The sequence below is a fragment of the Chelonoidis abingdonii genome, chromosome 8, assembly GCF_003597395.2.
Source record: "Chelonoidis abingdonii isolate Lonesome George chromosome 8, CheloAbing_2.0, whole genome shotgun sequence".
NCBI classification, from domain to species: domain Eukaryota; kingdom Metazoa; phylum Chordata; order Testudines; family Testudinidae; genus Chelonoidis; species Chelonoidis abingdonii.
This window is the reverse complement of record NC_133776.1, coordinates 104,160,128-104,187,524: the sequence shown is the minus strand read 5'-3', so window position 1 is coordinate 104,187,524 and position 27,397 is coordinate 104,160,128. Positions and strand designations below refer to the sequence as shown.

General features: G+C 50.1%; 1 protein-coding gene across 1 annotated transcript; it reads left to right on the top strand.

Moving 5' to 3' along the window:
* Window positions 1-3,987: 3,987 nt before the first annotated feature.
* LOC116822525 (UAP56-interacting factor-like) lies at window positions 3,988-26,750 on the top strand. The gene is made up of 9 exons (XM_032776460.2): window positions 3,988-4,101; window positions 12,064-12,207; window positions 19,288-19,430; window positions 21,620-21,747; window positions 23,171-23,258; window positions 24,880-24,923; window positions 24,999-25,073; window positions 25,817-25,928; window positions 26,575-26,750. The coding sequence occupies exons 1-9, from the start codon at window positions 4,026-4,028 to the stop codon at window positions 26,668-26,670; spliced, it is 906 nt and encodes a 301-aa protein (XP_032632351.1). The 5' UTR covers window positions 3,988-4,025; the 3' UTR covers window positions 26,671-26,750.
* The last annotated feature ends 647 nt before the right edge of the window (window positions 26,751-27,397 follow it).

The following is a 27,397-nucleotide window of genomic DNA, read 5'->3' as shown; positions in this document are numbered from 1 at the left end:
ACCCGGGGTCCGCGGGGTGCGAGGGAGTGTACCAGGGTGGTGCCCGGGGGGTGCCAGGAGGGTGCCGGCTGGGTTGCTGGGAAGGTGCACGGGAGGGGCCTAACGGCAGGCGTACCCACCGGGCGGGTGCCGGGCGTGGTACAGGGAGGGTACCCCAGGGTGGGTGCTGGCCGTGGGAAGCAGGCGAGGGTCGCCAGCGGGTGCTGGGAAGGGCCAGGGAGGTGCCTAGGGAAGGTACCCACGGGGGGGTGACGGCGTGGGTACAGGGGGAGGGGCCGCCCAGGCTGGGTCAGGCGCAAGGAACCGGTGTTCTAGGCGAGAGGTACCCAAGGGCGTGGTAGCTGGCGGTAGTGCTCGGACGGCTCGTGCCAGGGAGGATCACCCAGGGTGGGTCTCTGGAAAGCGCCAGGCGGTGCCCGGGGGGGACCTCCCGGGGTGGTGCTCTGGGGTGCCGGGTCACGGTGCGCGAGGCGTGCCCAGGCGGACGGAATACCAGGGGCCGCGCCACCGCGCTGCGTGCTGTCCTTAGCAGAGGTGCTAGGGGTGGGGGCAGGCGAGGCTATACCGGCGGTGTCGGTGCCGGGATGGGGCCCTGGGTCACGGTGCTCGGGAGGTGTGCAGGGCCAGCGAGACCAGAGTGGGTCCCTCAGGCGCAGGGTGCCAGGGTGGTGCAGGGGAAGCATCACCAGCGGGGTGGGTGCCTGGGATGGTGCTCGGGCTAGGTGCTCGGAGGGTGCCACGGGAGGATACAGGGTGGTCCTTAGGGCAGGGTGCCAGAGGTGGTGCCAGGGAGGATATCCTGCGGGGTGGGTGGCCGGGCTGGTGTCGGGGTAAGGTGCTCGGGCGGGTGCCCAGGGGAGGATCCAGGGTGGTCCTTAGGAGGGTGCCAGAGGTGGCTGGCCAGGGGAGGATACCCGGGGTGGGTGCCGGGATGGTGCCGGTGTAGGTGTTCTGGAGGGTGCCAGGGGAGGATACCAGGGTGGGGTCGTAGGGGGGTGCTAGGGGTGGTGCCACGGGAGGATACCGGGTGGGTGCCGGGATGGTGTGCCGGTGTAGGTGTGCGAGGGTGCTCCGGGGAGGATACAGGGGTGGGTCCAGGGAGGGGCAGGGGTGGCGCCAGGGGAGGATACCCGGGTGGGTCGCGGATGGTGCCGGGAGTAGTGCTAGGAGGGGGGCAAGGGGAGGATATCCCAGGTGAGGTCCTGGGAGGGTGCCAGGGGTGGTGCCGCCGGGGGATACCGGGCTGGCGGTGCCCGCTGGTGGATACGTAGGAGGCGTGCCAGGGGAGGATACGGGATGGGTGCCGGGGCTAGTGCTAGTGAGGGTGCCAAGGGAGGATAACCAGGGTGGGTGCCCTGGTGACTAACCAGGGGTGCGGCTAAGGAGGGTGCCAAGGTTGGTGCCCAGAGGAGAACCTGGGTGGTGCTGGGATGCGGGTGCCGGGGTGGTACTAGGGAGGGTGCCAGGGGAGGATACCCGGGCATGGGTGCCCGGGATCGGTGCTTGGGAGGGGCTCAGGGAGGATACCAGAGGTGGGTCCCTAGAGGGTGCCAGGGGTGTGGCCAGGGGAAATACCCGGGATGGGTGCCGGGTAGGTTGCTCGGCCGAAGGGTGCAGGGGAGGGATCCCAGGGGTGGTCCTAGGCGGGTGCCAGAGGTGGTGCAGGAGGATACACCGGGATGGGTGCGGGGAGGTGCTCGGAGAGGGTGCCATGGGGAGGATAGCAGGGCGGGCCCCGGCGAGGCTGCCAGGGGTGGTGCCCAGGGAGGATACCCGGGGTGGGTGCTCACGGATCGCGGATGCCCGGTGTAGGTGCTCAAGGAGGGTGCCCCAGCGAGGACCCAGGGGTCGGGTCCCTAGGCGAGGGGCAGGGGTGCTGCCGCGGGGGGGCATACCCGGGCTGGGTGCCGGTGTGGGTACTATGGGAGGTGCCTAACGGGAGGATACTGCGTGGGTGCCGGGGTAGGTGCTAGGAGGGTGCCAAGGGAGGATACCAGGGGTGGGTGCCGGGTGGATACCAGGGGCGCCCGTGCTAAGGGAGGGTGCCAGGGTTGGTGGCCTCAGAAGGAGGATACCCCAGGGTGGTGCTCGGATGGGTGCCGGGGTGGGTACTCAGGGGGGTGCCAGGGAGGATAACACCAGGGGTCGGGTCCTAGGGAAGGTGCAGTGCCATGGCCAGGGGAGAATACTTGGTGGGCCGGGATGCGGGTTGCCAGGCCGAGGATACCCGGGTGGGTGCCCGGGATGGGTGCTCTGGAGGGTCCTAGGGGAGGATAAACCCGGGGTGGTGCGGATGGTGCCCGGGGATGGTACCCGGGTGGCGTGACCGGGATGGTCGCTCCGGGAGGGTGCCAAAGGGGAGATACCCGGGGTGGGTGACGGGATGGTGTCCGGAGAGGTGCCAGGGGAGGAAACCGGGGGTGGGTGCCGGGAGGTGCTCAGGGGAGGATACCCGGGGTGTGCCGGATGGTGCTCGGCCGAAGCGTGCCAGGGGAAGGATACCGGGGTGGGTCGGATGGGTGTCAGGGGAGGATACCCCGGGGTGGTGCCGGGATGGGTGCTCCGGGAGGGGCCAGGGGAGGATACCGGGGTGGGTGACCGATGGGTGCCAGGGAGGATACTTCGGGGTGGGTGCCGGGGGTGCTCCGAGGGCTGCCAGGCGGAGGATACCGGGTGGAACTCAGGGAGGGTGCCCAGGGGTTGCCAGGGAGGATAACCTGGCTGGGGGCCGGGATGGTGCTCGGCTAAGGCGTGCCAGGGGAGATACGGGGTGGGTCCGATGGGTGCCAGGGAGGATTACGCCCGGCGGTGGGTGCGGGATGGGGAGTGCTCGGGAGTGCTGCAGGGAGGAACACGGGGTGGACGTGCCGGGATGGGGCCAGGGAGGATACCTCGGGTGGGTGCCGGATGGGGCTCCGGGAGGGGCCAGGGCGAGGTACCTCGGGGTGGGTGCCAGGATGGGTGCCAGGGGAGGCATACCGGGATGGGTGCCCGGGGTCAGGTGCTCGCCGAGGGCTGCAGGGGGGATACCCAGGGGTGGGTCCTAGGCGGAGGGTCCAGTGGTGGGCCACGGGCAGAATACCTGTCGGTCGGCGTGCCGGATGGTGCCGGGGTGTCGCAGGCTAGCAGTGCCAGGGGAGGATACTCGGGGCTGGTGCCCGGGATGGGTGCCCGGGGAGTGCTCGCTAGAGCCGTCCCAGGGACGATACCCAGGGTAGGTCCTATGCAGGGTGCAGGGGTGGTGCAAAGGGGAGGATACGCGGAGTGGGTGCGGGATCGGGTGCGCCCAGGGAGGATACCCCGGGGTGGGTGCCGGGACTGGGTCGCGCGGAGGTGCCAGGGCGAGGATCACGGCGGTGGGTGCCGGATGGTGTCAGGGGAGATGACCCGGGGTGGGTGCCAGGGAGTGGTGCTCGGGACGGGTGCCAGGGGAGCGATACCGGGGTTGGTGCCGGATGGGTGCCTAGGCGGAGGATACCCGCGGTGCGGTCGCCGGGTGGTGCTCGGGAGGCGTGCCAGGGTCGGGAACTCAGGGAGGTGCAGGGGTGGTGCCAGGGGAGGATCACTGGGCGTGGGTCGGGATGGGCTCGGTACGGCGTGCCAGGGGAGGATACCCGGGGTGGGTGCCGAAGGGTGCCCAGGGATAGGATACCGGGGTCGGGTGCTCGGGCAGGGGTGCTCGCCGCGCGAGGCTGACAGGGACCCGGAACCGGGGTGGTGGCCAGGATGGTGCCAAGGCGCAGAAACCCGGAGGTGGTCCCGGGATGGGCTGCATCGGGCAGCGTGCCAGGTGGAGGGTACCCGGGGTGGGTGCCAGGCATGGGCTGCCAGGGAGGATACCGGATGGGTGCCGGGTGCTGGCTGGCCCGCTGGCACTCTCCGGCCCGGCACATTCCAGGCAGGCGCACAGAGGAGCTGGGCGCAGAGCCGGCGGGCGGGGACGGGCAGCTGGGCAGCGCGCCCCGAGCTCCGGCCAGGCTGGGCACTGCCTCTCCGTCCCAGCGCTGGATCCGCAGCAGGAGCCCATGGAGCCGGCGGGGCCGGAGCCGGGGGCCGGCGCGGGGCCGGAGCGGGGCGCGGAGGAGATTGACATGTCCCTGGGTAGGTGCCGGGGCGCGCAGCCCGGAGCGCTTGGAGAGGCAGAGCGCACAGTGCGCCGGGCGCAGCGGGAAGGGAGCCGGGCCCCGCAGCCCCGGTCTCTGCGCTGGGCTCCGCGGGGCTCAGCCGCTTGGCTGGACGGGCCGAGCCGTGCCCCGTGCGCTGGCGTTTGTCGCAGCCCTGCGAAGGGCCCCTCCGGGCTTGGCACGGAGCTGCAGGCCGGGCCGGCGCCCGGCCCCGCTGGGTGAACCCTGGGCCGGCTGGCGGAGCTGTCGCGGGGCGCGCCGCACCTGGTGTCCCGCAGTCCGAGAGCGCCTGGCCTGGCCGCCCGAGCTGCCAGTGAACGGGAGGTGCCCGGCCCTCAGCACAATCTCAGTGCTGTGAAATCATCGCCGGCGCCCCTCTGCGAAGGGGCAGAAAGGCTGGCGGAAGGCGAGACCTGATTCTGAGCCTTTCCTTGTACTGCCTGTAACTACTGCCTGTGCAGGACTCAAGCGGGGCTCACCTGCCGGGGAGCCGCAGCTGGCATTCTGCAATCCGGGATCTCCGAGGCTAGGACCCCCGGCTCCGCAGGCAGTTGAGTCTGGTGGTAGAAGCAAACCAAACCAGAGACAAGAAACTATTGTTGGGTGTAGAGCTGCTTTCCCCACACCCTCTGCACAGGTGGAGCAGCAGGTGGGGTTTGGCTCAGACCCAGCCCAGCAGCTTGTTTCTGGGTATTTCCAGTGAGCAGGTTCATAGGGAATGACATGTGGTCTTTGCTGGGATATTTGGGATGTGTCTATTCTAAGGAGGAGGAATATTGTGAACATGGTGAAAAACCAAATACTGTAGCAGGAAGAATGCTGACTCTTTTCAGTTGTGCTCTAATAAATGAAAACAAGAAAAAGGGATTGATCTAGTGCAATTTGACTGGATGAGGTGGATTAGATGCCAAATTCTGTCATGTCCCTTAGAAAAATTTGGCCTTTATAAGTAAAATTAGTTCCCAGTTGCAGCATAATCTAGGAATTTTAGGGTCCTAGTCAACTGCCATGGATATTAAAGGGAGCTGGAGTAGACCCTTCCCAAGGACTAGTAACATCAGAATAGCTGTTTTGTCAGGTTTCCCCCTGTGTATTTTGAGGTTTCTGTTATGTGACAGTGCCCCATAGAATTACGCAGAAAGACAGCAGGCTGTCAGGCATACAGACCATGCCCCATACAATATAAAGCTCAAGGTTACAGTCCAAGAGAATGTACGGCTGTGATAAATGTACAGTGTGTGTGTTAAATGGCAGAAAGAGAGCAGGTGGGAAAAAAATCATAGTTTAAAAAACTGTTTCTGAATGCGGCTGAGACACAACCTAACTTCAGAGCTGAAAGTTTCAAACCCAGCAGGTTGGAGAGAGACCCATAAATGAACCCTCGGCCAAAATGAAAACATGAGCCAGGGCCTGTGGTCACTTGGTGCTGAGACTATTTATAGCAGCTCGCTCATTAGGCCAGTCAGTTTTCTGGCAGTGAATATGTTGATCTGGGCATAAACAACTGTCCTTTTATTAAGTCATGAGGTTTGGGATACAGATCTGGGAGAATTATTACACTGACATTTCCAGTCTATAAACAAACTTTGCCAGGCTTGAATTGTTGGGTTAGCATCATACTTTTAATAGCTGCACGGGACTGTTTCTATCCAGATACAGAAGAAATTCTGGAGCAGAACAACAGAAAGTTATATTGTTTTCATAGAAAACCCAGAGCCAGATCCTTGGCTTGGTGTGAATTTATGTGGCTTTACTGACTTCAATGAAGCTCTACTGATTTACAGCTGCTGAGGATGTGGCCCCTAATTTCACTATTTGTTTTGCGTCACTCTGACTGACCCTAGCGCTGGATCCTCTGAAGTGTGGTTGTCCCTTCTGAACTGACTGAGCTCCCACGGAAGGTGGTGCTCAGGGCAGGTTTGAAGGCTCACTTTTAGCCGAACCTTTATGATCCATCTCTCACTATTTGTGATCCCTGCAAAGTGCACCTACTTCAAGGGGAAGGTTAATTCGGCAACGTAGGGGCCGCAGCTTTAAGGAGACACTTTCAGTATCAAAATCAGGTCTTTGGCTCTTCATTTTCAGCTACATTGGGCCTTATCCCACTGTCAAGCAGGAGTAACTCTACTGAAGTTAAAGGAGATACCACGATGTAAAGTGGGTCTAAGGGAGATCAGAAGCAGATTCATAGCTCCTAATCCCACTGCTGCAGGCCTCTGTGATAGAGTTTATACCGCAAAGGCAGAAGGGAGGAGGGAGCACTTCTTTGGATCATCCGAATTACACATCAAGCTAGATATTTCTGCTCTGACACTGACCGAAGATCTGTCCCACTCCACTGCAGATGCTGATATTATAGCCCTAAGACTCAGTTCCTATGCACATTCACACAGCAGAATATTATTTTTCCTCATCGCTATCTCTTTTCTACACCATTTACTCATGGAAATACAGGAGGGTCCCAGACAGGCCCATGGTAACCGTTGCTATAGCTATTTCTTTTTCAGCATGGAAAGGTGGTCAAGCAAACAACTGAGTATTTTTCACTTACAGCCAAGGGAGAGCGATTTCCATCAGTCTTCGGATCCCATCATCTGCTCCCTGTTCCCACCTCCACCAGGAGCAAGCAGGGACTCAGCTAGGAATGCATCTCAAAAATGTCTGTGCTCCAACCTCACAGGAACACTTCAGTGAGACCATTAAAGCACATTAACATTGAGATCACCCCAGGGGCTCAGTCCAGACAGACAGAGTAGCAAAATCACAAAAGCAGGCAGGGAGTCTAGCTTCCCTCAAACCTGACACTGTTCACTTACTCCGGGTCTTGTATTCCTTTGGGTCTTGGTATTTTTTTATAGAGATTGACACATGACAAGCACTTGAGCACATATTTGTACCCACAATAATGGCTCTAGGAAATCTCCTGGCATGCGGCCACCTCCATCAAAGAAAACACCTTCCACCAGTCTCTGCATAAGCAGCGGTGAAGTAAATGCTCCATTATAAGCCTGATTTTGACAGTCCTTCCCCCGCTAATTTGGTGAAAACTGAAACAATCTGCCTGGAATTCCATATACATTATCTGATGACAGGTTGGAACCTTTCTGAAAAGTTTGAGGCAAATTGAACGAGTTTTGGAAATATGAAATTTTAAAGGTACTTTTCATTTCTTGAACCTCTTGCTCTTTTTTTTTGTTTGTTTGTTTTGTTTTGTTTTTGCACCAGACTTCAAAACACTTTGGGTTACAAAGCTTAGATTTATTGTAATCTACCTTGTTGAGAACTGGAGCCTTTGGCTAACTGGGGAGGGTTTCTTTGCAGAATCCTTTAGCTAAAAGCAGTTGAAACATGCATAAAGTGATCCAGAGTCCACATGCTGCCTTGTGGAGAGTGTAAGGAGTTTGCAAAAGATGGATGCTAGCTTCCAAAACTGTGCAAAGCTCCCAAGCACATCCGAAGTAACCCACATGGGGGACATGAGCTCTTTCTGAAGCCTCTCAGAGTAGCAACACCATGCTCCATCCTAAGGTGCATAGCTGTTTTTGTCTAGTTTAGGTGTTTCTAAAGCGTGTCCTATCACAGTGGTCTATAGGCACAGGTATGTATTTAAGGAAGTCTGCAACTAACAGAAATACAGGTGCCTGACTGGAGCTGAACCAGCAAAAAACTGGAGTAAGACAGTGGTGAAGAGAGAGAGAGAGATTCTCCTTCCTGCTGCCAAAATGCCACTAATTTAGGTTTAAATGTATAAGGGTTTAATCAAAGGAAAAGTTAACTGCAGCCATATGAACGGGTGGCATTGTACAGGCTCAGGACCAATAATATTACACCCAGAAAGGCAACAGAGTCCAGCAAAAGAAGTCATGACTAATAGCCAGGTCTCATGCTGTGAGCACCGTGACCCAGTATCTCTTTCTCCACTGAACAAATAGTTAACCCCCCGGATCTAATTATAGGCCCTGCAGCAGGTGTTCTGTGGAAGTCTGGGATGTTAGCAGTGTTGCCTGGTCCCTTTTCTCCAGCCATGTGTGGTGAGGCGGGACTGAGGCTGACTCAGAGCTGACAGGTGGCGCTGTCCCAGTCACTAACCCGTTATAGAGCAGGACGAGGGCCAGCGGGTTGCTCTCCCCTTTTCCTGTACAGGCAGTGGGTGATTTCCAAAATACCTACCTGCTGCTGCTGCTGCTGGCCAGGGGCAAACATGGAAACTGAATCCCTCTGTTCAACATGAAACCTAATAGCTGGTTCCCTTGGTGTAGGACAGAGGAGGGATCTGTTAGAAAGAATCCACCTCCCTGCCATGAAATGCAGGTATTTCCCCACTCAGTGCTCGGCTGCTTTTTCCTCTCATGCTGTTACAGTGCTCCGTGCTGATGCATGCTGGGTAAGACTGTCACTTTTCAGCTCATGTGCCCCCATCCAACTGTTTGAGTGCACGTTCCAAACAACTGGAGAAGTATCACCAACTCTGTGCAGTTAAAAGTCCTGAGTCAGGTCACTGAAAATCATGAGATTGTCTTAAAAGTCATGAGATTTTAAAATAATAAGAATAAGTTGGGGTTGTTTTTATTTGCCTGCTGGTTTTTGAGCTTTCAGAGGGTTCACAATTTCAAAGTTTTTCCTTGCAACCAGCAGGGCTAGAAATTTACTTTTATTTTTTAAATGGAAACAGAGATTCTCACATAATCTCATAACTCCTGGAGCTGGGGCTTTATGAAAAAAACATCACAAGACTCATGACAGATCCCTGAGAGCTGGGAACACTGTTGGGGGTATACACCTTTACTGATGTCACATTAAATGAACTCAGACCCCTAATGAGTGTGATTCCTCATTTATCACCCCACTTTCAGGCCTTTATCATTGCTGTGCCTTGGTTTTTCCATCTGTAAAATGTGCAGTTGCAGGGACAATTAATTCATTAATGGTTGTACAGCATCTTACAATCCTCAGGGGGGTGGCTGCTGGCGAACTGCTTATGGACCAAGGGCTTCATTGTGCCTTGGAGGCCCCGGGCACTATGACAGGTAGTGCAGAGCTGCAGCACTGTCCCAGAGGTAGCAGTGAGCTGGATTACACTGCATGGAGCCTGGCACAGCGGGAGGTCAGATCCATGGCCCTGCCTCCTCTTTACTCCTCGTGGGGCAATGTATGAATGTCTCTGGGGGCAGGGGAGGACTGTGTGAAAGCCCCTTGTGAGGGGCATGCCAAGGAAGGGATCTCTGGGCAGCACCCGGCTTTCTGTGCTATACCAGAGGCCAGACATCTCTCTGCCCTTAGAATCATAGAATATCAGGTTGGAAGGTGTCTGTTACAGCTATCCTCCTATTTCATTTTGTCTCTTACAGCTGTCCCCACACTCCATTTTGTTTTTGTTCTCCTGTGGCCTCCCCTCCCTGGCTGTTAAGTTGTTTAGCAGGGCCACTGCCCTTCTCAAAGGGAGGGTCCCTTAAAGTTGTTTAGCAGAGCCATTGCCCTTCTCAAAGGGATGGCCACTTGTGCTAAGTGGGACCACTGCCCTGTTCAAAGGGTTAGTCCTGTTATCACCTTGTTAAACCTGGGCTCGGTGTAGGGTGGACAATGTCCAGTTGCAAGACCACTTGGTGTTTTTGAAGGTCGCTGGGGCATTGAGCCTCCGGCCATCTCCATACGTGCTTCTGAGAGTCAACTATACACTATACAGGACTTCGTCTAGACATTCTCTCTGCGTGCTCACCTGACTTATTTTCTCTTCCCCGCTCTCTGAGCCAAATCAGAAGTACTGCTGGAAACTGCCTCCAATTTGCCCTTAAGAGACCCAGACATTTTCTCGCGATCAGATGACTTCAAAAGGTTTCGCATTGCGGCCTGTCTGATCAGCCACGTGGGGTTGCTGGGGGGTCATTTCCGTCCGCTCATGTTTATTTTTGAGTGTACCTCCCCGTTTTTGAACCCCCCTCTCCCCCACGGAGAACGAATTGCTGCCTGAGAGATCCTTCCTGATCTATTTGAGACTGTACCCACCTTACTGATAGATTTTGCTGGCTTCTTACCTCTGCTGCTCCCTCCTTGGGGCTGGTAAGAAATCCCTCGTGTGAAGGATTCGTGTGAAATATCTCTATATCTTTATTTATTATCTTAGCTGCTCACTCTTCTCTTCCGCAGCCACCCAGACTGAAGCCAGCACCTCAGCATAGCTGGGTTAAAGTTAGGTTTAAGAAATTTGTTTGTATTGTTCTTGAAGTTAGGTTACAGAAATTGTTGCATTGTGTGCTGTACTTGCATAATTTGTGTAGTCTTGGTTAAGTAAGGTCATAGATAAGATTTTGCTTGTGTCGTGATAGTTGTGGTTAAGTCTGCTCTCCTCTTGCCCGCCCGCCCGAGCTCTCCAGTCACCCAATACCCTCCAGTCTCTCTGCTGTTTAAACTTGCCAGCCTGAAGTTTAAATCTCCCTCTGCTCTCTTGCTGTTTAAACCTCCAGCCTCTCCTGCTTCTCCTCTGAAGTCTTCCTCCTCTCTCCTCTTTTTACTCCTTCCTCCACACTCTCCCTATTACCCCACCCACCTCATTGTATTACTGAAGTCGCAAAAACCCATGGTTACCCTTTTTTCTCTCTAACACACTCTCACATTTTCATTTATAAACCTTGTGACACCATGTTTTACGTCAGAGTTGGTTACTTACCCACATTTTCCCATAACCTGTTAGTCTGGCTATATGCTGCTGTGACACCATCCTTATTCATTACGAGGCTTAAGCATATTGTTAGCTACTGTTACATATACTTCAGTGTTAAATTGGTTACCAAATGTATTGTACCCCACTTGTATGTACCCACTATTGAACCCCCTATACTATTGCTAAAAGAAACCCTCCCAATTGTTCTACCATTAACAAAACCCATAACCCTCCTAATTGATTTCCTGTTTGCATTTTCTTAATAAAGTTTATTTTGCACCCCACCTGTGTGGTAATTGCTCCCCAAGATCCCATATACCTGCTGGCAGGGACAGAAGGGACCTCTAGTCCAACCCCCTGCTGAAAGCAGGACCAATTCCCGCCTAAATCATCCTTGAGATGCGTATGACTAGTGCAGATACATGGTCCAGTCCCAACAGCCATTTTCACATACAGCCAAGTCTGCTCTCAGGGACATCGCTGTAGATAAGGACTGATCTCCATGCACTTAATCCAGATATGCGCCCATGCAGAATGTGACCCTTAATTAAATTCAGGTGCCAAGCAGCAGTAGATGTAGTTATTAAATTAATCCTCTATAGCTGTGGCTTCACAAGAGGAACAATACTTTAACTCTAACCTGCCTCTCTCTTTTAATTAACCTTATCAAATAGCATCTCTAAGGTATCACAAACAGTGGATTGGTTCCTTCTGCAGGTCTTTTCTCCATTAAAAACCAAAGCAAACCTAATGGGAATATTGTCTAGCTGGTGTAAGTATGAGGAGATTGGGTGTGAATTGCTCGGTTTCTCAGTGTTGCTCGCAATGTATTTAATGGTGACTTTCCTTTGGGATGGGGTGTGTGTTATTTTACTTTACTTTACTTGCAGGTGTTTATTTGCTCCCAAGTAGCCAGAATGTTTTACGTAGTGAGGGAACGTTCCAGCTCACGGGTGTTTAAACTTTCCCAAACTGTGACCCTAGGGTACAGCAGAAAAAAGTTTTTGGATGCCCCACTTCTAGCTGTAAGAGAGGGAAGGTGGTCAGCACATCACAGAATCCACACTTCTGTTCATTTCTACCTTCCATTCACAGTTACAGTTACACATGCCACCATCATGGGACTGATCTGGGGCGTTTAGCACTTGGTAGGCCTCGTTTGTCAGAGCACAAGCCTTGTTTTCAATATGGAGGATAATTAGAAGTACTCACAGTGGAATGTGATGTTAGCTGAAATTGCAGTTTTCCCTGTTTTTTTTCCTTTTGTGTTTTCCAATCCAGATGACATCATAAAGCGCCACAGGAAAGGACAAACAGGCGCAAAGTTAGTAGGGGACAAACGAAGGCAGCAAGTCAAGAATAGGAATTCAGCATATGGGAATGGGAGACCCAGGTTCCATACCTGGATGCAACGCAACCTACAAGGTATGTAAATGCTAAAGCGCAGCCATAGGAACTAAGGAGATGTTTAGGATGGAAGGAGGCCTGTGAAGCCAACCACACTGTCTCTCCTCTGTTGAGTGTACATTGTCCCAAACCTTTGCTTCTCTAATCCTGGATGGTTGTAATATCTACTTTTGCTCTTGGTAGCTTAGCAAAAAGGAATTTGTAACAATTGAATATCCAGGCTCTTTCAAAGCCTAAATTCATGCCTTTCTCCCTGCCTTCCTTCCTCATGAATTACTAATTCAAAATGACTTAATATCAACTCTTCCCTTTTGAGTTTTGCATATTTTAATTATACTCTTCATAATCCCCCCTTTTCCCAGAACACACTTAAATTACCCCTTAGGTTACCCTCTGATAGTTCAGTTATTGGAGTTAATTTGTCATTTTGCTTGAACCCATTATTTTTAGGATGTGCCTTGAATAATAATGTGTGACCACACAATAATCTAAATTGGCTCTACTACTTTTTATTCACAAAGCTCAAATGACTTCTTTTGTGCATCTTAGGATTTTTCCATTTGTTTTTTACTGCTGTTAAACAAGTTTGCTGATGGTTTTAGAGGATTATTCTGCTTTATCTTAACTATTTCTCTTCTCAGTGCAAACAGTATGTAGTGCAGTATGAGTACTGAGCATAGGTCCTGTTCTTGGTACATTCTCCATCAGCACAACGAGCAGCACTCAACTTGCTACGGTTTCAGAAGAAGTTACTCTTAATTTATCCTAGCAAATCGGACAAAAAGTTATTTAGGATGTCGATGGTCTTGTACCCTGAATCACCATTGTTCAGCCATTGACAAGAGTGAACTCAGAGGTAACTAAGTCAAACTAAAGATTTTTGTGACATTCCGCAGGGTACAATCTGGACAGCTGAACAGCGGTGTCCCCTCAATTCTCCAACCTGGGGTGCCTTTTACTCTGCTTTGTTGTGAGAACTACCACTCCTTTCTGTTCACACACAGTCTCCAGCATGTATGTCACTCCCAGATGAATTATATGAGTGCTGCTAGCCAGCCACACCTGAATTATATTGCAGAGCGACACCATAAACTCCCAGTCCCAGACTTGTCCCCAGAAATGTGCATTTTGTACTGCCCAGCTCCTTCCTTCTGTGCAGTACCAGTTCATAGAAAGTCCATCATTTCATTAACAGAAAACAATATGCACAAACCCTGTTGTCTCAAATGGAGGTTTCCAAATACTGCAATCCAAACATCCACTGGTTTAGATAAAACAATAAAATAAGTTTATTAACTACAGATCAATGGATTTTAAGTGATTACAAGGAATGAGGCATAGAAGTCAGAATTGGTTACAAAGAAATAAAAGATAAAACGCAAACTAATATTTAACTTGATAAGCTAAGTGAACTTGAAGCAAAAAAGGTTTTCTCACCACGTGCTTACAACAGTCTGGCTGAGCTCCTTCAGCCAGGACCCAGTTCAAGGATGCTTCTTTTGTCTTTCAAACATTGTTGATGCTATGAGTAGAGATGAGAGGAAAGAAGCAGTTTGTGTCCTCTGTTCCTAATCTTTATATCTTTTCCTCCTCTTTGAGAATCATTTCCAGCGGGGGGTCGGGTGACAGCCAGTCTGTTCACACTGGAACCCCGTTCTGTTTCATTGCCAAAATGTAAATTCCTTGCTTACACCCTTCTTCCTGCCAAAGAATGGCTGCTTAACCAGATGATAGTCCATTTGATTATGCTGACACCAGGCTGTGGTGCTGGCTAAACTTTTGTCTCTGAGGAACTGATTTGAGCTGCTTCCCCAGATTTGGAATATGCCTGAGTAACATCATACAGGAGAATCTTATAACTTTACATACAGCATTGCCACACATTTTACCAGGACAATAATGATCAGCAAATTGTGAGTTTTCAAATGATACTTCACAAGGCATACTTTATACAATATGTATCATAGTTTTGTAAAAGTTGTGAAAATAGGGATACAGTCTGTCACAATTTTAGTGTAGGTATTCCTTTAAAAAAATTCCCTTATTCTTAATTTACATCATGGTTTTTGAAAGCCTCAGCATTTTGCAGATTAAACTGCATTTAAGACTTGCTCCTGTAAGCTAGAGAGCACCCACTGCCCCTGCTGGAGTTGAAGTCAGTGGAAGTTTAGGGTGCTCAACACTGCCAAGAATTTGGCCTTATACATTGAAAGGGCTTACTTCAATTCAATCAGCCCTGAAATGCAGCCAGTTCTGGGCTGAAGTGTGATAGTTCTTATCACAAGTACCAGCAACACAACACTTTAGGGAGAGGGAATTAAGTCTCTGAATAAAGCAGCAACGGATTTACACAGGTGAAACGCAATTGCCTGTATTGCAATTTGGCCTAAAACTTGGTGAAGGTTGCTCCACAGCATCTGCAATGCCAAGCGGTTATTGGAGTTTGTGTTAAATCTTCTCCAAGAGGGACTGTCAAGCTCTGCTCTCATGGGAGCTCCTCTCAGAACTCAGCTTGCTGGGGCAGAGGAGGCTCTTTGCCAGCATAGCTGTGCTTTGCACAAACACAGTTTGGAGCTCCCCGTGTCAGCACAGAGAAAGTCTCCTTATCAGCGGCATGCCCTGCTGAGTTTAGGAAAATCTGCTGTAATGAACAATGCCCCACTACGTCAGAGGTGGGGTCTGCAACTTTTAAAATAGCAACATACACAGTGTATTCTGGGTCAGACTCTCAGCTGCTGTAAATCCAGGGAGCTCCGTGGAAGCCAATGGAGCAGTGATGATTTACACAAACTCAGGCCTCAGTGAGTGGAGGCTTTGCAGTGTGAACTGACTGGCAGGAGCAGGATTTTTTTGACCCTGGCTCCTGTTAGTATTAATCCCTCCAGCTGCACCAGTGAAATACAGTAAAACCTGCTAAGAGCAAAAGTGGTTGCTTGTAAGAGGTGGTCTCTCTTCAAAGATATGGCATTGCCACCCTTACTTCTGCACTGCTGCTGGCCACTGTGCTACCTTCAGAGTTGGGCACCTGTCCAGTAGCCGCCGCTCTCCGGCTGCCCGGCTCTGAAGGCAGAGTGGAGATCGGCAGCTGCTGGCCAGGTGCCCAGCTCTCAAGGGAGTAAGAAAATGTGCTCACTGGTCACAGATGACAGTTGGTCACTTTTCATAGTTTCTTCACAGTTAAATTATAGGGGGAAAAGTTCTGTGGCCTCTGCAGGTGGCTTGTGACAGATGGGCTCTCTTTAGAGGTGGTCGCTAAGGCAGGATTTATGGTACCCTGAACAGGCACCGCTGAGCTCAGTGCCTCCTGGTGGCAAGGAAATGCACTGCTGAATCTGCTTTACTTCTCTCTGTGTGCAGAGCTGTGCTAGTTGGCTCGCTGGCCTGCGGGGAAGGTGGTGGGTGGGGAGTGTGACGGTGGCATCTGGCTGCTGGGTGAGAGGGACAAAGAGAACAACCCAGGCATGATGAGGAAGAAAAACAAGAAAGGGGCAGACAGAAACACCCCCATGGGGGCAGAACAAGGAGAGCAGGATGGGAGAAAGGTTAACAACAGCTTGGGACCTCCAGGAGAGAGAGCCCAGGGCTGGCCATGAGTCATCCTCTGTCAGCCAGAGTGAGAGGGAATGTTCCAGGGAGCAGTGGAAGAAGAGGGTGAAAGGCATCTTCCTCCTTCAGATGCTGAATGAACATGATTCCAGAGCGAATCTGTTTGTAAAGCTAATTTCCTGGAGGAAGGCCCCCAGCTCCGCCCAGATTATCTAGATTCATCAAGCCACAGCTTTCTATCCCTGCCCAGATGCACCAACTTCATTCATTCTGCAGCCACCGCTGCAGTGGAGCCTCCAGTGTTCAGAGTGGCACAGGAAAGCCATTCGCAGGGCACCACGACCAGAAGACATTATTGAGCCAATAAAACTTATGAACAATGCTACATATTCTTGAGCACCATCTAGTGGCACCATGTCCACTGACTATCGACCCAGCCAGTCCCCTCTTCATAATAGCCAGTACCCTCCCAGTGCTTCACCGCTGTTAGGACCAAAGCATCCTACATCTGCCCTTCCCTTCTTTCCCCTTCGAACGACCATATTCCCTCAACTAACTTTCCAACACTTGTCACCAGTTGGGGCTACGGCCTTCATCAGTACTCACTGTGGGGCGCTCTGTCTTCATTGTGGTATAAGCCCAGGGTCGAGCTGGCAGACTCTGGGGAGCCTAGGGCTTAGAATCATAGAGCCACAGGGTCATCTGGTCTCACCCACTGCCAAGATGCAGGATTTGTTGTGTCTAAATCAGCCAAGACATGTGGCTATCCAGCCTCCTTTTGAAAACCTCCAGTGAAGGAGCTTCCATGATCCCTCTAGGCATCTGTTCCATTGTCCTACTGCTCTTACAGTGAGGAAGTCTTTCCTGAGATTTAATCTAAACCTGCTGTGCTGTAGTTTGAACCCATTGCCTCTTGTCCTGCCCTTTGTGGCAAGAGAGAACAACTTTTCTCCATCTTTTTTATGGCAGCCTTTCAAGTATCTGAAGATGGCTCTCATAACCCCCCTGAATCTCCTCTTTTCCAAACTAAACATAGCCAGTTCCTTTGGCCTTTGCTCACATGGCTGCATTCCAGCCCTCTGATCATCTTTGTCACTCACCTCTGGATTCTTTCCAGTTTCTCTACATCCTTTTTAGACACTGATGACCAAAATTGGACAGTTCTCCAGCTAAGACCTAACCAGCACTAAGTAGAGCGGTACTCTCCTGTGACTTGCATGCTGTGCCTCTGTTCATGCAGTGAAAAATTGCATTTGCTCTTTTTTGCAACAGCATCACGTTGCTGGCTCAAGTTGAGATTGTGATCCACCACAACTTCCAGATCCTGCTCAGCAGCGCTGCTGCTAAGTCAGTTTTCCCCCTTTCTATATTTATGTATTTTGTTTTTCTTCCTTAAGTGCAGCACTTTACATTTGTCTTTGTTGAATTTCATCTTGGCTATAGCCCAGTTCTCCAATTTATCAAGATCCCTCTGAATTTTAGCTCTATCTTCCAAAGTGTTTGCAACCCCCATTGGCTTTGTGTCATCTGCAAACTTCATCAGTATGCTCTCTCTATCTACATCTAGGTCATTAATATTGATGTTAAACAACACTGGACCCAGAACAGATCCTTACAGAACCCCACTTGAGACCTCCCTCCAATCCAACATCATTCCATTATTAGTTATTCTGTTTGCGGTTGTTTAACTGATTATGTATCCACTGATCCAGCCTGCATTTCCTCAGATTATTCATCAGAATGTCATGGGGGACTATGTCAAAAGCCTTGCTGAAATTCAGTTATGTTATGTCCACTATGTAGTCCCTGGCCACCAAACCAGTTACCCTGTCCCAGAAGGAAATCAAGCTGGTTTGGTATAATTTGTTCTTCGTAAATGCAGGTAGTCACAAATTGAATGAGCGTCTACACTCATGTGTAACCCCAGGTTAGGAATTGTTGAACCTTGGGTCCCAACTTGGGCCTCCAGAATCCACACTGCGTTATGTGAGCTTGTGTCCAGCCACCCCTATCCCAGAACTCCTAGTGTCCTCCCAAAATGTGGCCACTGCAGCTTTTTGTTGGTGGTACAGTGTGGGAAAACATCACTATCCAGGGGACAGGAAGTTGGCCTGTGGGATTGTGGGATACTTTTGGCAGAGTCCCAGAACAAGACTCCAGTGGGACTGCATGTACACTGCAAAGCCACAGGGCTTGAACCCTGGGTCAAACCCATCCATCTCTTTGGGGTCCTGGGTCTCAGCCCTGGGCTAGTGCAATTTGTGTGTAGAGGGAAGGGGGATTAGGCTTGAGCCTGAGTTTGAGCCCTGGGCTTACACTGCAGTGCAGACGTCACCTGTGAGGCCCATGTGTCAAAGGAACATCAGTGCTTCATAAGAACACTTCATCTCTAGCTGCTCAAGTCATCATGAATTATTGACTCAGTGTTGTAGATAGACTCTACCTGCTTTGCATTTTGCACTACTGAAGTTATGTAGCGTGCAGTATTTTGTTAACTGCACTGAAATATTAAGCACGGTAAAGCATCATGAGCTATTCTTGTTCTTGAAACTATGTCCCGACCAATAATTTACACGAGTGTGAATATACATTTTGCTGAAATGGCCTCTCTGAAAATGACAAACAATTCTGACTACATGAGTTTATCACATATAGGAATTAGACTACAATGCACCATAACTTCACCTAAAGATTAAGAGCTGTTTTACTCTCTCTTTACAGTTCAGAAAGCACAAAACATGAACAGGCTTTGAGAAAAGAAATATCAGTAAAGCTAAATGGGCTTTAAGCTGTGTGTGTGTGGACTGCTCATTTGTTACCAACAACAGCAGCAGGTAGATGCAGAATTTATGCAAAGATTTATAAAGCTACAAAAGGGGATAGACCCCTGTTCAATTATGAAGCATCATCATCTGGGCATTCACGACCATTCCCAGCTTTTTGCAGGTTAATCCTCCAGATGCGTGCGCTCATTTGCATGTCAGTGGCCAGAGGGCACTGGAATCTCACAGCTATTTCATAGCAATGTGAGGATGGGAGCTCTGGCGGCAGACAGGAAGGCTCGTTGAGGTACTGGCTTTATTACAAGTCAGAATTGTCTTCTGTCCACAAGTCAGTTAAGTCTTTACATTCAGACCTTTCCTAAATCAAATCAGATACAGCTTTAAAACCTTGAAATCGAGTCACTGGAAAGACAAACCCCCTTACATTTTTTTAAATTAATTCACTTGGTTTTGAGCAAAACAGATCCCACCATTCCAAGACACATTGCAAGCTCCTGTACTAAGAAAATCCAGTACATTTTAATTTTGTTATTATTAAAATTATTGCTCCCAGGCTGACACTAAGTTTCAACCAGACACATTTTGAAATAAGAGGTGCTTTCAAAATAAAAATTGATAACAATGCTAACCCAGAGTAGCTGTGCCCCCAGAGCTCCCTGATCACTGTCAACAGAGTTACCCTTCGGTCCATGTGAATGAACTTGGTGAAGCATTCAAATTCCTAAGTCCAGGTTGTGAAGGATACTAAAACAGGTGTTTCTCTTCCTAGGACCCAATCGATTTAGAAGAGGGTTTGGACAGCAGCCGTATAACAGAAGACCATTTCGAAGTGCCATGGCTGGTCCAAGAGGAAGAGTAGCTGCCACATTAAATGGAGCGAGCCCTTTAAACCGGCAGGCGTTGGCTCAAGAGGTAGGCAGGGCGGGGGGGAATCCACAGCTGTTCCTCAGTGTCACAGCTTTCTGGAAGGGCCTGGGGTTTTTATCTTGACTTGCCTAAGAGAAGAGAGTCTGAGCAGAGAATATTTTCTTTGTTGTCCAGTTAGGCTTATAGGATGTGAAACTTGTAATGGTGTCAATGTATTTTACGGAATCTGTGCCGCTTGGCTATGCAAAAGCAGCCCTGTCTGACAGCGATTCCAGGTCACCTCCCCTTACTGTGGCCTCTCCCAAGGAAAGAGCTGAAGAGTCACCATCAGTTTTGCCCACACAAGGCAAGATCCAATGCCCTTTGAGGTCAGTGGGAGGACATCCATTGATTTCAGTGGGTCTGGAAAGATTAGGTCTGTATGGCTCATTGGCATATGGATAATAGTCTTTGATTCTACAGAGGTGCTAGCGAAAGCTTTAGTTAAGGTTGCTCAACTGCTTCCATGATAAACTCCCCTTTTTGGGTAACTTGTAACTTTCTCAAATTTTCACCCTGTCAGCCTGAAATCCTTCAAAAGGGGGGTTTTGTTTGATTGGTTTTTAAGGTTTGAGTGAAAAAGTGATTCAGCTATTTTTAGCATCAAGAGAATAGGGGAACAATACAGCTTTACCATTAAAATAATTCTTGTAACTTTGTTTTGAACATCTCTAACACCAAAATGGTTTGGGACAGAAAGCTGAAATTTAGCATGTAGATAGTCCTGCGGGAGGACAGTTGCCTTTTGCTGTCGTGGTAGAAATCCATTTTGATTTGGGTGAATTAGGAAGGTTTGAAAATAGTACTTCACATGTGCTCAATACGTTTTTTAAAACTAATGATAACTCAATAATGACAATCTCCTGATAGTAAACAAGGGCAGCACTGCATCTGCATGTGTATAGAATTCGGTACTTATTCAAAGGGCATGTAAATGACTATGGCAGGATATTAAGAGAAAATAGGAAGTAGTTGCTAGGAAGCATAATTCTAAGGTAGCTTTCATTCCACAGAAATTAACTGAGTAGGAGTCTGCGGAAACATGTGTCGGTTAGTGTGTGGTGACAGTGAGATGGAGATAATCCTACAGACATACGGGGGGTAGTAAGTAGCAGTATTTAGAAGAAATGCAGAAGCTCTGCTTTACTGAATGGGGATCTTTTGAGGCATCTGTTCTTCCACATTCTAAGGCTCTGATCCAGCAAGGTATTTCAGTGCATGGGTGAACAGTAAGCAGTAGTTTATTGAATGAGGCAGGATTTCAGGGGGGTTGTGACCTAGGGTCATACTGTCTTTGCATAATCCTGTGTCTCCACAAACAAGTTTTGGCATTTCTGTCCTCCCTATGAAATATAATACACCCACACACTCTCTTTGAAACGTTCTATCCCGTCATTCAAAATTTCAAAAAATTGTTAATTACAGTTAAAAAAAGAGACATGATTGAGGAAAAGAAGTTGCTACAATATCATAGATCAGTGGAAATATCCATGTCATAGTGGGAAAGATCACAAAACATCTCAGGATTTAATAAGCTTAAGGGATCAATTAAATACGATGTCAATTATCAAAGAAGAAAAAACACTTACACATCAGGATCTTTCATAATAATACAAAAGTCACATAGGAAATAAGTGACACGGTGACCCTTGGAGTACTGTTCCCAGACCTGACGAAGAGCTCAATGTGGCTCGAAAGCTTGGCTCTCTCACCAAGAGACGCTGGTCCCATAACAGATATTTCCTCGCCCACCTTGTCTCTAATATCCTGGGACTGACACATTTGCAACTGCCCTACACAGGAGAGAAGTCAGTCCCAGTGAAATTAACATGGGGACAGTGGGAATGAGTCAATTCCAAGGATGAATCTCCCTGAAAACTGCCAAACAAAGCCCATCCTGAATGATGTGATGAGAAATGCAGACTGCTTGGACACACTCAGTCTTTCCAGCAAACCAAGTACAACCATGTACAAAAGGGAAGCAAGTCAGTCCAGCAAACAAAAAAATAGATTTAAGCACGGCCTGACCCCCATGGCAGTGTGACTGGGGACAGATCAGGAACAACATCCATACGAGTATTCTGGTAGAGACTAATCCCCTGCTTTGTCATATCTGGTGACCCTTTTCTCTGGCTACTGAGAAAGCAAACACGGCAACTATAGTTGATCGCAAGTGAACTGTTGCTATGTTTTAGGGCAACCAGCATGATGAAGTGCTTACAAAAAGCAGTGACAGCGGACAGCCTGAAGCACAGAGACGGCTACCCCAGCACCCCAAGAGATTCAGGACAGCGGGAGTCCCTGGCCAAGCCCCAGCTAGAAGGTAAACAGTCTGGTACATTGATCTGACTGAGAAATTATTTCCTTGTCAATTTGGAAGACTGTCTCGTGCTATTAAATCTCCTCTCGTTCTGCATTGACTGACGAGGTGCAGTAGCCATGGAGTGCACTGTACTTTATGAAATATTCCTTCTTGTACTGCTAAATCACTTGGAAATAAGCTCACTGCATGCTTGGGTTTAATAACCAGACATTTCCTCTGTCACCGTTAATAAATACATTAGAATTTCAACTTGTATTAAACATTTTGTCTGACACTTTGATTGCACTTGTTACTTTTGCCTTTATAAAAACAGAAAATTTTACTTGAAAATAAAATAAAGGAAAGATGCTAAAACCTTAAAAGCCAGAATCCAGTAGCCTAATTCACACTATATTGTACCTCACTGCATAGGTAGCCCCACTGAAACCAGTGAGCCTACTCATGGAGAAGGTACTACTGACACCAGCAAGGTGATCTGAATCTCGGCCCAAGGGACTGAAAATAAGGAGAGCAGGGAAATTCTGAGCTGAGGCTGATGCTCTCTTCAGACATTTTAAGGCTAGAAGGGACCAGTCTGACTTATAACATAGGCCACAATATTTCACCCTGTTACTTCTCTGCCAGTATGAGTTGTAGATTGGGCTCCACTAGTCACCTGCTGCACTACGCGTGAGTGAGCTCAATGACCCACTACTGTGTCCTGGGGAATAGGGGCGCAAGGGGCAGGATTCAGTGCAGCGGCTGGAGACGGTCGGAATTTTTCACGAAAACAGCTTGATGTCAATAAAATGTGATTTTTTGATGAAAATATTTGAAACAAAACCAAAATGTTCCTTTCCTTTTGAACTGAAGTGTTTGAATGCGTAAAACATTTCTGCAGACAAGTTTTGGTTTTCTAATTTCTGTCCCGTCCCTTTTCCTTTTTTACTCCCTTCCCCCAAATTAAAATATGGAGAGAGAGGAGGAGGAGGCAGGGAAGAAACCCCAAATCTGAGAATTGAAAGTTGACATTTTTTTCTTTTTGGAAAACACCAAACTTTAGTTTGTCATTTCATTCAGAAATTGTCCTGGGAATAAAACTGACTGTTTGATCCGCTCCTAAGGGAATAACAGTGTACAGGGAGCAGCACAGGAGCCTCATCCCAGCACACGGTCCCATGGCATAACTCCTGTTAGGCCAAGTGCAGAGCTGCCCAAGAGACTTTGGGTCCTTCCAGCTCTGTACGAGAAGCGTTTGGAACATCTTACCCGTAGCAGCAACGTTGGCAGCCCTGGGCAGCTGGCAGTTCCTGGTTTGCTTTTAACGTGTTTTAAAATCAAACCTGGTTAGATTATTTCCTGTTAAGCTGATGACTAAACCTTTCCCAATGCTCCTTCTCAAGGCAATCGTTTTGTCACTTTGCCTCTTTTCTTTTAATTGCAGGCCTTTCACGCTAAACAGGAGACCAGCCTTCCAGCAGAGACAATCCAAAGTCAGCTTTACCAGAGGGGTCAGTGTGCGACAGGCTCTTGTAAGATCTGACAAGCTTGACAATTATTTAAATGTGAATCGTCCTGTCTCCCTCCCTCCCACATGTGAATCCTTGCTTCTGCAATTAGCTGGGAGAAATAGCCGTGGTTATACAGAGCGCATGGCCCAGAGCCTCAAAGGCCCCTCACCCATTGAAATCCAGCTGGGCCTATATTCCAAAAGCGAGTGAGCATATGCAGGATCGGGGCCGTAGTTGCTCTTATGCTGTTCACTCAGTTCTAAGTGTCCTGCACATGTCTACGTGTCCTGATGCCGGCCTCTAAGGGTGTGTGTGCACAGCCCACAGCACTGCACCTCCAGCCTGGGTCAACAGCCTTGGGTTAGCAGGGCGCATGCTGAACACAGCTGTGTAGACCGCGCTTTGAAGCTGCAGCTCAGGCTGGGGGTGGACTGTGAAGCCTAGCATCTTCAAAGGGCTGTCGACACCGCTGTCCTGGAGCACTCTGTGCCCTGCTCACCGGAGTCTGTCAATGCAGGCTGGGGGGACTTGCTCCTGGGGGCTGCGTAGAATAGGTCACAACCATTTCTGGCCTCAGTAACTCTCCTCCTACTGGCAGAGATCAGACCAATGCCTATGGACAATCATGCCCTTTACAATAGTGAACATTCAGATAATTTGTTCAAGGCAAATTACTGAGATGCTTGTTGGCATTGCTCTGTGGGCCCTAATCCTGCAGCCACATGCAAACAAGAGCACATGGGCATTCGAGGGCATCAGTATGTTCAGGACCCAGCCCCAGAGCAGTGTGCACTAAATGATAATGCTGCATTACAAACAGGGGCGGCTCTAGCTTTTGTGCCGCCCCAAGCATGGCAGGCAGGCTGCCTTTGGCTGCTTGCCTGCGGGGGGTCCCCGGTCCTGCGGATTCAGTGGCTCGCCTGCGGGAGGTCTGCCGGTCCTGCGACTTCGGCTGCTTGCCTGCGGGAGGCCCACTGGTCCTGGGGCTTTGGCGTACCCGCCGCCGAATTACTGCCGAATCCGCGCGACCTGCAGACCTCCCGCAGGGATGCTGCCGAGTGCTGCCTGACTGCTGCCCTCGCCTCGCAGGGACCGGCAGGGCTCCCCCCGCGGCTTGCCGCCCCAGGCACGTGCTTGGAGCACTAGTGCCTGGAGCCGCTGCTGATTACAAACACAGAGTGTCAGCTTACCACTTTGGCCTTTGGCTAATAACAGTAGAATAGGTGATAAAATCAGGTTTGCTTGGACAGAAGGAACAGAGCAAAATTAGCCCCGACTAATCCATACATTACAGTGAAAACCAAATTCACTGCCTTACTGGGGATATGCAGCTGGAGCCATGTCAGTCCCAGGATATTAGAGAGAGATGGCGGGTGAGGGAATCTCTCCTATTGGACCAGCTTCTGGTGGGGAGATAGACAAGCTTTTCTTCAGGTCTGGGGAAGGTGCTCCCAGCATCACAGCAAATACGAGGTGGAACAGAGTGTTTAGCATAAGTAGTCAGTGAATATTCTAAAGGACCATTCACCATAGAGTGGTGATATTCTGTGTACAAATCGTTATTTTAAGCTACTTTAGAGGGAATTATTTCTCGGAGGGACAGCTTCTAAAATCACACTCTCTCCTGCATTTTATTTTACAGCAAATAGAACCACATACAGAAGGGAAACGACCATGGATGAGAAGGTAATTGAGAGAATTAAAAAAGACACACACAATCACTATGCAAACCATATGGTCTAACTGTCTCTTTCCTGGCAGGTGGCAGCTACAGCCCAGCTCTGGAGCAGTTCTAACCATTTCTGTCTGTAATCGTCAGGCAAGCCACACCAATATGTGAGCACATGGCCATGGTGTATGGTTTTAGACAAGCTGTTAAGATCTGTGACGCTGAAAAGGTCCCCCTGAAATCCCTTTTCCACTTTAGAGCTGAGTGAAGAATTCAGATTAAAATTTCCAGACAATATGACCTCTTTCTGCTCCTGGAATAACTGAAAGCAGATTGCAATTTCTTCCCACTGATTCATTACTTGGCTTGATCTGCAGGGACAGTGCTTGTGGAACTAGTGGTGGGTAGCGAACCTGGGACCTCAGAATCTAAGTGTCTGTTCGAACTCAAGGGGCAGCTCCATTTGCTGGTGGTAGCTGATACTGTGTAACCGCTGGAGAGACACCACTGGCCAGTGGGGTCCTGTGGGTCCACAGAGGAGCACTGGAGAGAGATGCTGCTCCAGGCCCTGGCTGGAAGAGGGACTTTAGTGCTGTGCTGTGGCAGTGCAGTCAGCAACTAGCAACCCCATCGCCATGGGGCTGGAGTAGCAGTGGAGGAGGGCTGGGCTCCACTGCCTTGGGCTGTGGCACAGACTGCATCTCCCTTTAGCCCCAGTGCTGCACGCCTGCTGGGGGCTAAGCTGCACTGGCAACTCTCCACTGTCAATCACACTCATCAAGGCTGTAGTGAACCATACCCCCAGACAGGCTAAGGAGATGCAGGTGGCCCTTTCAGCTGCCTGCTGCTAGATAGTGATAGAAAATGAGTGACCTTCGCTTGCTAAGTAAACGCTCCGTCCATTCGACAGGCCGGGAGGCAAGCGGCCGTTCCTCAGAGGCAGAAGACTCCAGCCAAGGACAGCCAAGCCCCAGCCTCGAGGAGTGCCGCTAAGATTCAACTTCCGTGCGATGGCGAATCAGGTAGAGCGGATGGCACGAGTGTGTGAATGCTCAGATCAGCTGGACGTGCCATGCTCAGTGCTGCACAGCCGCAGGGCATGGTTGCCGTGTGACCACTTGGATTTTCCAAACAAAACGTTTCCATTTGGATTCAAAACCCCTTTTTGTTTGAATTTTACTATTTCAATTTTATATTTTAAAAAGTTAAAAAAAAATATCTTGGTAACTAAACATTGTGTTCAACCTGAAATCATGTTTGGGGATTTTCCAGTTTGGTTCCTGAATCAAAACGTTGGTTATTCGCACAGCTCTGGCTTCCACACTGTCATACCCAGTCATGGCCACAGCGCCCCAGCATAGCTCCAAGCTCCTGCTTTATCTTCCCTCGCGGTTACTCAAGTTCCTTGCCAGCACGGCATTACTAGATACTGTGCACTCAGGTGCCCCCTGCTTGTTCCGGTCCTTACTGAGGATACTTTAGTGGTCGGGTCTGGTGCTGATGGAGGTTTTCCAGCCAAATGCATTTAATCAAGCTCCTTGCACAACTCCATGTGATGGATAGTTTAATTGACTAGCTGGCTGCAGAAGCACATTCCTGGCGTGTTTTAATCAATACCCCCTGCAGATCTGGGTGTGAATCACGCTGTTCCCTCCCTTTCCCCTGCAGACCAGCCTGACCTTGGATGAGAGATTCTCCGGCCTGAGGAACAAGAGGCGTTTTATGGCAGCGAGGAACAGCAGCCGGAGAGTCATGCTGCCCTAGTGCCATGCGCGTGGCCCGGGGATGGCGGATCCAGCCCAACCTGAATAACGGGCCACCAATAAAAGGCAATTGATTCCCTTTCTGCCGGCTACCTTGGTATTACACCATTCCCTTGCATACACACAGGGAGTCAAGGTACTGGCTGGGGTAGAGACAACCAGAACTTCAGGGCTAAACTCTTGGCCAGGTAGTGACTCCTAGATCTGCATAACTGCCCCCCAGCCAGGGAGACCTGGGGCTGCCGTGGCCAGACAGGCCCTGGTAGCTTGTCTTTAAGGGAGCTGCAAGCCATGGAGCTGTGGTTCTCCATCATTGCAGGGGGACCCACCAGCTCTGGGTGCAAGCCTGGTCCCCACTGCTCCTGTGGCAGTGACTCCCTCACCCCACACTGCTTCCTGTGCAGGAGAGGATGTCTGGCCCTCCACCTTCAGATGGGCTCCTGGGGCCTCCTCTAGGCATCCTGCCAGCCCCTGAGCTCCCAAGGCAGCACCCAGCCTGTCACCCCCATTGACTTTGCCCAGCACTTGTTCTCTTCCTTTGCTTGGATGGGGGCCCTGGGAAGGCAGGGAGTCTGAGACCCAGGAGAAGAACCAGCACGCGGGTGATGAAAGGAATGTGGGCCAGTCTCAGGGAGCTTTTCAGGTGTCAGCATTTATTAGGGTGGTTTGCTTTAGTTCTTGTCCAGCTGAATTCTGAATGATTGATTTATGTGGCAGGCCAAGCACTT

What these genes read in the sequence shown, in the direction of transcription:
- LOC116822525 (XM_032776460.2), top strand. Translation starts at nt 4,026, where the DNA reads ATGGAGCCGGCGGGGCCGGAGCCGGGGGCCGGCGCGGGGCCGGAGCGG. An exon ending in TCAGTGTGCGACAGGCTCTT is followed by an intron (nt 23,259 to 24,879) that starts GTAAGATCTGAC and finishes TTTATTTTACAG; the next exon opens with CAAATAGAACCACATACAGA. An exon ending in TCCGTGCGATGGCGAATCAG is followed by an intron (nt 25,929 to 26,574) that starts GTAGAGCGGATG and finishes TTTCCCCTGCAG; the next exon opens with ACCAGCCTGACCTTGGATGA.